At 40.7% G+C, this 13,597-nt stretch overlaps 1 protein-coding gene across 1 annotated transcript in view; it reads right to left on the reverse strand.

Moving 5' to 3' along the window:
• Nucleotides 1-3,243: 3,243 nt before the first annotated feature.
• Nucleotides 3,244-13,597, reverse strand: part of LOC131490269 (splicing factor, proline- and glutamine-rich-like) — a 29,511-nt gene continuing 19,157 nt past the window's right edge. Inside the window, exon 3 of the mRNA XM_058692497.1 lies at nucleotides 3,244-3,579. Coding sequence (XP_058548480.1) covers nucleotides 3,517-3,579 — 63 coding nt within the window. The 3' untranslated portion in view covers nucleotides 3,244-3,516. The remainder of the gene's footprint in view (nucleotides 3,580-13,597) is intronic.

Consider the following 13,597-nt stretch of genomic DNA (forward strand, 5'->3'; position numbering starts at 1 on the left):
AGTTGGACGCTCAACCGACTGAGTCACCCAGGCGCCCCAAGTAATTTTTCATTCTTGAGACGTTGCTGAAGTTACAGCAAAATATTATTTGATTAAGTTGGGTGTAGGTTCATGAGTGCTTGCTCTATTATTCTCTAGAGGCTTCTTTATGTTTGCAACATATGAATAAAATATTTTTAAAAATTCAAACCACTAGAAAGGTATGTTTCCAACAAATACAACAGCAAGTTAATACCACTTTGTATAAAGAGCCCACTAAAAGATAAGAAAAAACTCTAAAGGGTTTGTATTCAAGTGCACAAAAGACATGGACTAATATTGAACGTGAAGAAAAACAAGTACTTAAATGGAAAGACATTCTTTCTGAGTAGAGTCAAAGAAATAAAAATTAAAATTGTGAAGTGCTGTGCTAACCAATTTACGATTTAAAAAACGGATGATGCCTACTGTTGGTAAGGAGGTGATAGTACATTCCCTGTCATTCGCTTGAGGTGGGAATCTAATTTGGTTAAAACATTTTGGAAAACAATTTAATAATACGCAACAAGAGCTACAAAATTTCCCATGTGTTTTGACTCTGTAATTCCATTTCTGAAAATCTGGCATATGGAGATGGTCCGAAATATATTAAAATCTTTATGTACAATGATGCTCAGAGCCATGTTATTTATAAGAATTAGTAACAAATTAAATACACAAATATCAGGAAAACAATCCCATCAATTATGACATATCCTCTAGAAATATCTTGTAGCCATTATAATCTTGCCTACTAAGGTTAGGTAATAACAGAGAACATGCTCACAACAGCACGTCAAGTGAAAAGACAGAATTCAAAACCATTCGCTATGATTATTAACATTTGCAAGAGAGACGACATCAAAATGTTAGACCTGGTTATTTTTTTGGATGATGGGCCATCTTTTTTCTATTATTCTTATTTTCCTATTGTTCTTTGTGTTGATATTACTTTAATAATAAACTTTACACGGGCTGCTTTAATGTTCCTGCATTTTTCCCAGGTCGTGACTGATTGGCAGATTGTTAAATATAAACTGTGGACTTTCTCCCCTTGTGAGGCGCCTACCAGGACCTTAGCAAAACAAAGGCTCCTTCTTCGGGATCACGGTTTTCTCCTGTTAGTAGAACACGTTGAGGCCCTGGCTTGGACTCAGGTCCTCAGCTGGCTGCAGGTGACAGCCATGGCCTCAACCCTCCATTTGCAATGGACGTAATCGCCCTGCTTCTGAACTGGGATGGGAGAGGGGAGACGGATTTGCACATGTGTTCAGGTGGAAGACAGGGAATCTTGAAACTCAGGCTATACGGGCTCCCACGTGATGAAATGTGAAAGTTAAATCGTTCCCGTAATTTAGAACAAAGCAGCAAGTCAAAGGATCCTAAAAGGATTTTAATTACTGCAAGAGTACAGAGTCCCTCCACATAGATTCCTTTTCTAAAAACTCTGGGGGTGTAAATGTAATACTGAGACCACACAGAAAAGTGAGATTACAAAAGAGAACTAAGTAATTTAAACAAAAATTTTCCACAAAAAGCATCTTTTCTTTTCAAGTCAAAATATTTTGGCCTGTCTTCGCGACATTCTTGGACATTTTCCCCATGGTTTTCTCTAAAGAGAGACGGCATCTCCCAGGCAAGAAATTATATTTTGCAAGCATTTGAATGAAAACACTTTCTGAATCAAACATTTGTTTTGTCTTAATGATTGAAATAGGTTCTCGTTTCATAAAGGTGTATTTGATCCTCCTACCAAATAAAGCATGTTTTGATTATTACAATGTTTGCCAATGTAGCTATAGTCCGAAAGAACACGTCCAGGGGCTGAAATCAGCCTTCCTCTCTCCCTCTCTTCCTTCCTTTCTTCTTTCCTGTCTTTGCTGTCTTCCTTGAGTTACAAACTCAAACCAGTGTAGGGAGTGTGGGGGCAATGGTGAGGCAGACAGCACGGGCCCCACGGAAAGTGGGAACTCACTGGTCAGCAAGAGCCACTAGGTACCTTGCAGGAACGCAGGCCCAGCTCCTTAGCCCAGGCTAAGAGACTGTCCCTTTTTTTTTTTTTTTTTTTTTTACAAAAGAACAGGATTCTAGATAGTCTATCAGGTTTGTAAATGGCTGAAACTAATTCAAATATTTGTTTCAACTGAGCAGGCCAATAGTGAATGGCCAGTTGGCAGTTTCGCACTTGACCTGTTTAAGCTGAACAGTCTCTTGCAAATCATGGGGTTATTATATGGATTAATACTTTTTAAAAATAACAAAAGCTATATTCATTAAGTATTTACTTTGTGCTAGGCCATTTTTTTTAAGTTTATTTACTGTGAGAGAGACAGAGAGAGTGCGAGAGGGGAGGGGTGGGGGGGAGAATCCCAAGTCGGCTCTGCGCACTGACTGCACACTGCAGAGAGCCCCACGCAAGGCTCAAATGCATGAAACCATGAGATCATGACCTGAGCCGAAATCAAGAGTAGGACTCTTACCGACTGAGCCACCCAGGCGCCCCCTCCCCCCCCCTTTTTTTTTTTTTTTTAATTTTAGAGACAGAGCGCACGAGCAGAGGAGAGGGGCAGAGGGGTGTGTGGGGAGAGAGAGAGAGAGACTTAAAAAAAATTGTTTTATGTTAATTTATTTTTGAGAGAGAGAGAGACAGGGAGTGAGCGGGGGAGGGGCAGAGAGGGAGGGAGACACAGAATCCGAAGTAGGCTCCCGGCTCTGAGCTGTCAGCACAGAGCCCAATGCAGGGCTCGAACTCACGAACTGTCAGAACGCTTAACCAAAGTCAAATGCTTAACTGACTGAGCCACCCAGATGCCCCTGGTGAGAGAGAATCTTAAGCGGGCTCCACGCTCAGCATGGAGCCCAATCCAGGGCTCAATCCCAAGACCCTGGGATCATGACCTGAGCTGAAATCAAGAGTCGGATGCTCAGCTGACTGAGCCCCCCAGGCGCTCCATGTCCTAGACAATGTTTGAAGTGCTTTACAGGTATTCATTTTGTCCTCATATCTACCCTATGATGAAAGTACCTTGTAGCCTCATTTGGTAAGAAATTGAGGTACAGAACAGATGAGATGATGCACATCAGCATGCTTATGAACATCAGACCGTGTTACAGGAACACAAGGCAGTACTATAATTCTAACAGAGGAGAAGACGACTCTTTTGAAGCATTTGAGGGAAAGTTGAACAACAGTATTCTGAAAAGCAGGGTCTAGATGTGTTCTAGTTATCTTGCTGTGTAACAAATCACCTCAAAACTTAGTGGATTAAAACAACAATTTATTGTTATCTCTCATGGTTTGGGGTTTGATGGACTCATCTGGGAAGCTCTTCTTGGGGTCACTCATGCAGTTATAGTCAGATGGCTTCTGAGAGTAGAGTCATGGGAAGGATTCTTCACTCACAGGTTAGTCACTTGGGCCAGGATGGCTAGGAGAGCTGGGTGCTGTTTGGGCATGTTTCTCCACAGGATCTCTCCAGGTGGTTAGCTTCAGCTTCCTCACAGCATGGCGGCCTCCAGGTAGCTGGACTTAAATGGTGGTTCAGAGCTCCAAGAGTGCACCTTCCAAGAGACAAGAAGCAGAAGCTGCCAATCTGTGAAGACCTAGGCACTGAAACTGACATGGTCACTTCCATTTATTCTATCAGGGAAGAGACATATTGCCCAGATTGAAGGAAAGGAACATAGACTCTGCCTCCTGATGAGAAGGCTGATATAGAATGAGTGGCCATCTTCAATCTGCCAAGAAACAGCAGCCGAATGGCCAATCTCCATTATCCTAATGGATAGGTTACCACTGGGATGAGTCACTGGCAATTTTTGTCCTTGTTCTGTCTGAGTTCTATCTCCATGAGAGTGTGATTATCCAGGCCAAGGAAGGGTAGGCCCCCTTGATCACAGTCCAACCAAGGACATACGATAGCAGAGCTGTGGTTCTTCAGAAGAAAAGCAATGTGTTCTCCACACGAAAAGGATGAATGGATGCTACAGAGGTTAAAAACAATGTTTGCTTCCAGCATTTATTGTTTTAAATCTATTTTTGTCCGACATGAGAATCTTCACACAAACCCACGCATCTCACCTCATCCCCTTCACGCTCATAACTTATTCTCTGTGTTCCTTGTTTGATTCAAATAACAAATGTCTACTTGCAGCAACACTAGGCAGGTGTAGGCTCTGTCAGGGGGATCAGAGATGAGTCAGACCTGGAGTTTGCCCTCCAGTTGTTCACTCTCTAGTATGGGGAAAAGAAAGTAACAGTAATATCAGTGAGAAAAGGGCAAGTGCCATAAGAGGCATAGATAAAGTGCTCTGGAAATTCAGAGGAGAGAGAGAGATTAATTCCAGCTGCACCCTTAATCACATACTGCCTCGCAACATCTCTTGTGTTGTTGTCTTGTCTGGTTATTAAATCCTATATTATTGAACAACAGCAAACCAGTCATGCTGAATAATTCACGGAATCGCTCCTTCCTCTGCCTCCAGAGCGTCAGCTCCTCTGAGGCAGGGGAGAAGAACTGACAGGCATGTGGCAGGGGCTAATATCTTAAGAATATACTTAAGAATCCCAGCTTCAACAGAAGAGAACATCAATAAAATATCATCAGAATAAAGCCTTTCTAGCCCCATAAATATAGACCTTTATTAGGTTACGAAAATTTCTCCAATGCATTAAACAAAATAAGAAATTCAAAGGTTGCCTTTCTCCATTGGCCCTACTTTTATTTTCCCGGTAGGAGGAAATGTCTTTCTATTGGCATCTCCTTCCAATTACTGACATCTCAGTTGCGTGTGTTCTCCCACCTTGGCTACGTAGAAATGCCAAATAAAGGTGACTGACTGCAATAGTAAAACACATATTGGCGATGGCTCTAGAAGTCATCCACATGTAGTTAATCCCAGAATTCTTCGCAGGAAGTCCTTTTGTGTGTGTAGCATCAGAGTATTGCCTTTTGGCATCACATCCAAGTCTTTCTGGAAAGTGTACTGTTTTCTTTTTTTCTTCTTCTTCTTCTTATTTTTAAGTGACAGATGGTTAAGAAATATCTTCTGCACTCTTATAATTATTTTCCTCAGTTTTTCTCCATTAAACGGCAATTACCCTCATGCATAATCTTTCTAAGTAGTTATTTTCTAGCTCCCGAAGAGAATAATCACAGTGAAGGCATTCATCTTCTGTACTTCATGGTTTTTCTCAGCATGAAACTTCTATTGAATATAATTTGTACCACAGTAACTAACACAGACACTTAAACATGCTTGGCAGTTAATTTTTGTAAGTGGACCAAGTTTTCAGATGAAACATTCATCTGTTTTACAAAGGGTAGTTTTCCTGGATTCTATCCAAAATTTCCTTCAAAGAAAATTAGGTATATGACTGCTGTACTTCAAATATTTTCCAAGGGAGATGTGGAGTGAAAACATTTTTTCCCCATGGGTTAAATTTATACTGTGCTAAGCATTTTACAAATGCAAATGATCTGCTTTCTAGAGAAGGAAAACTCCCTTTGGATTTACTTCTTGGTGCTAGCAATATTGAAAAATGATTTAATTTACATTACCCCAAAAAACCCACTTTAGATAGATTTGACAGTTAAACATATAAATCAAGTCATAGCAAAGTAGCAGAAAACAGAAACTAGTAGTTATGATATCTTTAGAGGAACTGTAATTTACCTAAGCTTGGAAGCAATAAGTGAAATACCAAAGGACAAAAACAAGAAATTTGATAATTTGTAAATTGCAATATTAAATATGATTTTAATGAGCAATGTTATTTTACCAAGGTCACTCATGATTAATTTAGAAGAAATTATTCTTGGCCTTTGGTATTCAGTGATGTCCACATTTCATAAGTAATTCCAAAAGCCAACAACATAAAGAACTATGCTATTTTGTTGAGGCAAAATATGAATTGCGCTGAGAACATGGTATGCCTGACAGAGTCCCTCACTGGAAAGTATCCTGACCTCCAGCACCTGACTTTGAGGGTGGCCTCATCCTTCAAGACGCCCACTGACTGGGACACACCCAGTCTCCAGAAATCACATGTTAATGCATTGGTATGAAGGGAAACATTCACTACAATGGTTTTTCTCAAATGTGGAGATTCAAAAAGCTTTCACCCAGGATGCATTTCTGGAGGATGATATAATCACTGGAAAATTCCCTAGAATCAGATAGAAGAGAAATAAATGGAAAGTTACCGAATTTCTAGAGATATTTCCTGAATTAAGACTCTCTTTAGCTGGCTTTAGGAGAGTTGCAACTTTGAATATGAAAGATGATGTACTAGGGAATCGGAGCTACTGTTATAAAAAACAACAGAAAAAAGAGAAAAAAGGAAAAGAGGGAACTATAGTGGGGAGAGGACCCTTTCTCAGAATCATAGAGAACAACCACAAGCAGTTAATGTGATTCCTGACAGGAAGTCCTCACGATCTCTTTGGGCAATATACTAACACACCAAGTTGGACAATGCCCAGAATTGCGCAGGAGGAATAATGATAGTGTTCCCAGCCATACCTCCATTCCTTCGTACTGCCACATCTCCTTCCTGTTTCTTTCTGAGCTTGTCACACTCTCATCAGCCCATGTCTGGACCCTCAAAGTCCCTCCAGCTGGTCTCCCCAGGCTCCAGTCTGTTCTATCACTAATCTGGAAAACGCTTTCCCCAGAGGCTACTACGGAAAATGCAAGTGTGGCCATGTGTCTCCCAGCTTTAAAATGCTTCAGGGAATGGTCCACTGCCTTCAAGAGACTGTTTCCAATTCTCTCTTTTTTATTGTGGTAAAAAACACATAACATGAAATTTGCCATCTTAGTCATTTTTCGGTGTACAATACTTAAGTGTTAACTATATTCACATTGTTGTGTGATGATCGATCTCTAGAACTTTTTCACCTTGCAAAATCGAAACTGTACCCATGAAACAATAACTCCCTCCTTCTGTCTCCCCATAGTCCCTGGCAACCACCATTCTATTTCTATGAGCCTGACAACTTTAGATACCTCACATAAATGGGGTCATGCGGTATCTGTGCTCTTGTTACTGGTATATTCTACTTAGCACAGTGTCCTCAACATTCATCCATGTGGTAGCCTGTGTCAGAATTTCCTTCCTCTTTAAGGCTGAATAATATTCCATTGTACATGTTTACCACATGTTGCTTAGCCATTCACCCATGGACGGACCTTTGGGTTGTTCCTACCTCTTGGCTATGGTGACCAATGCTGCTGTGAGTGTAGGGGTATCAATATTTCTCCAAGATTCTGCTCTCAATTCTTGTGGATAAATACCAAGAAGTGGGATTGCTGGATCATATGGTAATTCCATTTTTAATTTTTTGAGGAATTGCCATACTGTTTTCCATGGTGGCTATTCTATTTTACATTCCTGCCAACAGTGCACAAAGGTTTTAAGTTTTCCACATCCTCACCAACACTTCTATTATCCTCACTAATTGTCACCCCCTGGTGACTTTTGAAATGGAGCATCTTTTCATGTTTGTTGCCCATTCGTATGTTTTCTTTGGAGAAATGTCTATTCAAGTCCCTTGTCCATTCTTTAATCGGGTTTTTTGTTTTCTTGTTGTTGAGTTGTCATTCCTAATTCTTAAGCCTGGTCTGCATCCCCCATGATCTGGTTGCAAGCCTCATTTCCCTTCTCTCTGTACCTCATATGCTTCTCTGTGGGGAACTCATTTTCATGAGGTCCTCTAATGGAGGAGCCGTGTTTTGATCTTTTCACATGTTGTTCCTGACAGGGTGCTCCCCTCCCTACCTCAAACGCATCTTGACTACTGGAGCAAAATCTATCCCTGCCAGAAAGAAAAATTACCTTGAGGGAATTGTCCTGGGTAGGACTTCTCTCACCACGTCCTGAAGCGCACTCTTCCCTCCAACCACTGTGTTCTCTCACTTCTGGACCATCAATCTACCCTGTGTGCAGGGCTGATGAGGTGGGTCTGTGATTTTTATTATCTGTCTCTCCTACCAGACAATAAACTACTTAAGGTCAGAGTCAGTATCTTATTTAATATTCAAACTCTGATGCCAACCATGGAGACTGCCACGTAGTGGCAATATTTTCTGAAGGAAGGGAGGGAAGAAGGAAGAAGGTCTGGCAGGCAGGTGAGCAAGCCAGCACGGAGGCAAACACATAACCAGGCTTCTCCTCTGTGCTTTGAGTCCCTGTGCTGCCCACTTCTCTTCCCACAGGACAAGAGAATTCCAGAGACCCAGTGACACGGCCTGCCATATTCGGGTCCCACCGGAACTGCTGTCTCAACTTCCCAAAGCTGAAATGGCTCAGCCCTCACAAAGCTTACCCTCTGCTTCTGATGCAGAGTCCAAAATGGGAGTTTAGATCCAGGGACTACAAACTGATGATGGTCCAGTGCGGTCTGGCAGATAGACGACCAGGTCTTGGATTACTGTGTAAAGTATCATTTAGGAAGCATCTACTCCAAGGCAGCCAGCATGCAAAGGCCTTCAGATTTGTTGCCACTTTTCAACCCCTTTCCAATCCTTTGACAGAAGAGTTATTACCCTCATTTTTCTAATGAGGGAAGTGACACCCGGCCAGGATGCTAGCCAAGTTACTTTTAATGCTAAGGCCATGCTCTCTTTGTTATATCATGAACCTCAAGGCCAGAGTTGTTTTAGATTTACAATAGACATGGTCGTTGTTTTGATAATTATTTATTAGGTATGTGCTATACGGTTCACAGCCTTAGAGTCTTTTAAGCCTGAGAGATACCTTAGAGAACATCAAGTCTAATCCCCTCAATTTACAAATGAGGAAGCTGACCTGACTACAGTGAATAAAATGATATAATCATGCTCTTCAGAGATTTTTCTATTTGATTTTTAAGCATTCTTTTCTGAATTTAAAAGCAGTACAAGCTCAGTGCTGAGAAACCAAAATTTAAATGAGAAAGATTTTAAATCCATAATTCATATTCCAACAACCCTAACACTTATTGATAAACATGATTTTAGACTTAGCTCATTGGTACCTCATTTTCGGCCTTAGAAAATAGATGTATCTATTAGACAAATGACTATATATTTGTATGTATACACATGTACAAATATAGTAAGTTGATATTATATTCTTTATAAAATATGGTATTGTTCTCACTGAATATTATATTTTATTAAAATTCTTTATAAATATTCTTAAATGATGGAAAGAATTTTTACCATAATCATAAAAATAATACTTTCTCAGTGGGGATAAAATTTTTAAATATAATTCCAAAGTAAAAACTATTATCCCATCATCAAGGGATAACCATCATTAATGTCTCCCCCCAACCCCCCCCCCCCCCCACACACACACACCATGGAGAATGTTTTCTGCACTGTGTGTGTGTATAATTGAGACAAATTGAATAGATGTATTTATTTATTTATTTATTTACTTACTTACTTTAGAGAGAGAGTGTGCATGAGTGGGGAAGAGGGGCAGAGGGAGAGAGAGAGAGATTCCATGACCCTGGAATCATGACCTGAGCCGAAATCAAGTTGGATGCTCAACCAGCTAAGCCACTCAGGCACCCCCGAATAGACATTTTAAACCCTTGATACATTTTGCCAAATTGCTTTCCAGAAAGTTTGTGCTTATTTAAATCAATAGCATCAGTGAATGAGTGTGTTCATCTCACAATGTCCTCACCAACTTTAGATATTTTAAAAAATCTTTTGCTTATTTTATGATGGGAGAAATGGTTATGAATGTGAACTCATTAACATACTGATTGTTGTGAAAGTTATTGCTTTTAATTGTCTCATTTTATGAGGCAAATAAGGTTGAGCATACAATATTAAGAGCTCTGTATAACTAAACTGTAGCTTCTATCATGCCTATTTAGACTATGTTTTTAATGTTTATTTATTTTTGAGAGAGAGTACAAGCAGGGGAAGGGCAGAGGGGGCAAGGACAGAGGATCTGAAGCAGGCTCTGTGCTGACAGCAAGGAGCCCGATGTGGGGCTCAAACTCACAAATCGTGAGATCAGGATCTCAGCTGGAGTCGGAGGCTCAACTGACTGAGCCACCCAGGTGCCCCTATTTAGACTACTTTCAACCAAAGTAACAATGGCTTAAAAACAGTTTTGCAGGGCCACCTGGGTGGCTCAGTCGGTTGGGTGTCCGACCTCGGCTCAGATCACGATCTCGTGGTTCACGGGCTCAAGCCCCCCATCGGGCTCTGTGCTGACAGCTCAGAGCCTGGAACCTGCTTCGTGGATTCTGTCTCCCTCTCTCTCTGCCCCTCCCGTGCTCATGCTCTGTCTCCCTCTCTCTCAAAAATAAATAAAACATTAAAAAAAAAAAGTTTTGCAATAATCACATTACATTAAATGAAAGTCAACAAAATAAGTACCAGGTAACAACATAGGTCAAAGAGCTTCAAGAACAAATGCTATAGAAGATGAAGGCTGCACGTCTCTGTAGTCTGTCTGTCTGCCTTTTTCTCTACCTCGTTCCAAAAAGGGAAGATACGTGAGCACAATGAAGACAGAGCTTACCTGCAATCAGAATTTCTTAAACGGCCCATTTGTGTATATTTTAAAGCCACTGCCAACTTTAAAGCCACAGGGATATACAGCAAAGTCACGACTCACACGACACTACAGTTAGAAACCTAAATTTAAGCCTATAGAAAAACTTCAGCTTCTGGTCCAGTTACTGCTTTCCTAAAGCTCCCCAACGTCATTGGATGTGCCCCTCCTGTCCCTTTGCATCTGAATGTTTTTAGACAAAATATTTCTGCTGGTTAAATTTCCAGTATGATTTATGTGTCAGCGTTGATCCTGACATTGTAACTACAATGCCTGATGAAGATGAAGGGAAATCCCATTTATGGAGCATGTAGTGACTGGGGTTGGTATTGACGAGAGAAAAACTCTCTACAGACATGACATATAAGGAAAGCCACTTTAGGTTTCTAAGTCAGCATGAATGTACATAAACTTTATACCAAAAGACTGATTTATGGCCCACCAAGCATATATTGCACGTTTGCTTTGTCAGCGAGTGCCCTAGAGGAAAACCATCCTGTCCTTACAATATCGACCAATGCTCTCCCACTCCCTGCATTCCTTGATGTTAGAACTTGTGATTCCTGCTTATATGTTCATCTATAATCTTTTGAGTTTTCATAAGATGTAAAAAGCATAGAATTCTGTTAATACTGTTCATTCTCCAGAGCATTTGCTTCCCTGTAAAGAGGGTGCTTCCTGGGCAGCTGTCCTAACTTGGGCTCAAATAAGACTTTCTTACTTTTTAGAGATTCTAAAAATGTTTGTTCGTTTTGTGTCAAAAGTATTCAGACCTCACAGCCCTGGAAAGGTCTTCTGCCCCACCCGAGGGGAGGTGCCTGCTGGTTTGTGATGCCAGCCTGTAAAGCTACCCTCAGCGTCTCTAGATAACTATGTGAGATAATCCTGGGTGAAGGAGCAAGGGTGAAATGGAAATGTTTGGATTGTATTTTGCAAATAGCAAGACACATGGGAACAGATGCAAACTTTTGAAATCTTTTACAGCCTGTGAATGTAATATGATGCTGTCATTAGTGTTACCATTTGAAAAATGAAATTCTTTCACAGTGAATGTATTGTCTGGTCTGTGACTGTTACTTGTTGGTGATTAATGCTATCATTGTTTTGGAAACTTTGTGTTAAAAATGCATGATAATCATGATAAAGGAAGCATAGAATTCCAACTCTTTATCCCGACATTCAGGACCTTACATAACCGTGACCTAACAAAACTTTTAAGCTTGATCTCTCCCCTATGCAAATCTATGTTCCAGGAAAAGTAGTTACCCAACATTCCCTCCTCACCTCCATGCTTTGTTAGTGACAATCACACCATCCAGAATGCCCCTCTTACCAACACGGTCTGGCAGGTCTGTCAATCGAAGATCATCCCAAATGCCACCTCCTGCATGACATTTCTCTCCAGTGGACTTTTTTCTCTACTCTGACAAAGGTTCTTTGAAGATAGAAACTACATCTTACACAATAGGAATAACAGAACTCTCCCTTCCTTCCGGAGTATAAAGTTGTTGCAAGGAAGTGACTATCCAGCCAGGGACCATATTGGCCAATATCCTACATACAGGTCTGCCCAAGTGACTTGTTCTTACCAGTTGAATGCCAGTGGAAATGACAGGTGTCGCTTGTGGGCTGGGTGTTTTAAGAAGTGTGCATTCTTTCTTTACTCTCCTACCTCTTAGGCAATTTGAAGCAAAGATTCTGATGTGCTAGGGGATGGCAGGAGCTCAAGACAGAAGGAGCCCAAATCCCTGAATCACCAGGTGGAAGAAAGTTGCCTGCTGACCTAGGACAGCATCATTGAGCTCTTAAGTGAGCGTGAAATTAACTTCCATTAGGTTAAGCCACTGAAATCTGATGTTTTCTTTCTTATAGAGCTAGAGCCATTTCCTGACCAATATATCTTGGTAGCCTTTTAGTGTTTGGCTCATTCTATTTTATACAGCAGGTGCTCAAAAAGTATTTGTTAAATTGAAGGGAAAATTCAGAGACAAACACAAAAGTTATGAATTATATTGTTAGAACACAGTTTGAGATTATCTGTTGACATCAAAATGCTCTTCCAACCCTATCTTCTTAAAAAATACTCCCCGCTCAAGTCATTTGTTTTACATGATGAGTACTTCCACGTTGAGATCAGTTGTCACTTTGTTCTTGGCAAAGAGAAAATAGGATGTTTTGAAAATTGACGGTCATTCTAGTTGGATGTGGATGCCAAGTTTCTTCCGGTTATATGAGCCAGATGGCATAACTGTGAACAAATAATGGTAAAATGAAAGATAATCCTCTTTGATTGTCAGATTCTTGGGTCAGGTTTTCCAGTAAGACATAACTAGTAGATAGGAGCCCTTGGCCACTAGCACTTCTGTTCATACTCCCAATTAGACTTTCATTGTAACATGATGATGTTATTATTGCTGGTGTTACTTCTTGGGTTGTGCTAAGTCATACAAAAGGGAGCGGTTAGCTCCAAGCTCCAATTGCCACCAAGTCAAAACAAGTATGGGTCGTCACCTCTCCAAATGGAACTTCAGGCTGATTCAATATAACTGGGTATTTATTGGATATCGCATTTAAAAATCAGTGTGTAAAGCTTGACGAGTAAGAAGGTGATAAGGTAACCAGGAATTTGTTATGTCTGGCCTTTTTCTCCATAGTTCTAGTACTCAGTATGGTCAAGGGTGAGATCTTTATCTCATCACGTGGATTCAGTTACTGTCCAGGGTCATTGCATGTAGCCCTCAGGACTCTCTGGACCGTTTCTTGCAGGGCAGGTCTACTAGTGACAAATTTTCTCAGGATTCTGTTTATATTTGTGTATTTGAATGTCTTTCAGTAGTACATTTTTGAAGGGTAGTTTGCTGGATGTACAATTCTGTTGTTTTTGTTTCGGCACTTTGAATAGGTCATCCCATGGACTACCGGCCTCCAGTTTCGGGCGAGCAAGTCTGTTGTTAATTCACGAAGGGTCACTTGTACATAATGTGTCATTTCTCTCTTGCTGTTTTCAAGATT

The sequence above is a fragment of the Neofelis nebulosa genome, chromosome 2 (assembly GCF_028018385.1).
Source record: "Neofelis nebulosa isolate mNeoNeb1 chromosome 2, mNeoNeb1.pri, whole genome shotgun sequence".
Taxonomy (NCBI): Eukaryota; Metazoa; Chordata; class Mammalia; order Carnivora; family Felidae; genus Neofelis; species Neofelis nebulosa.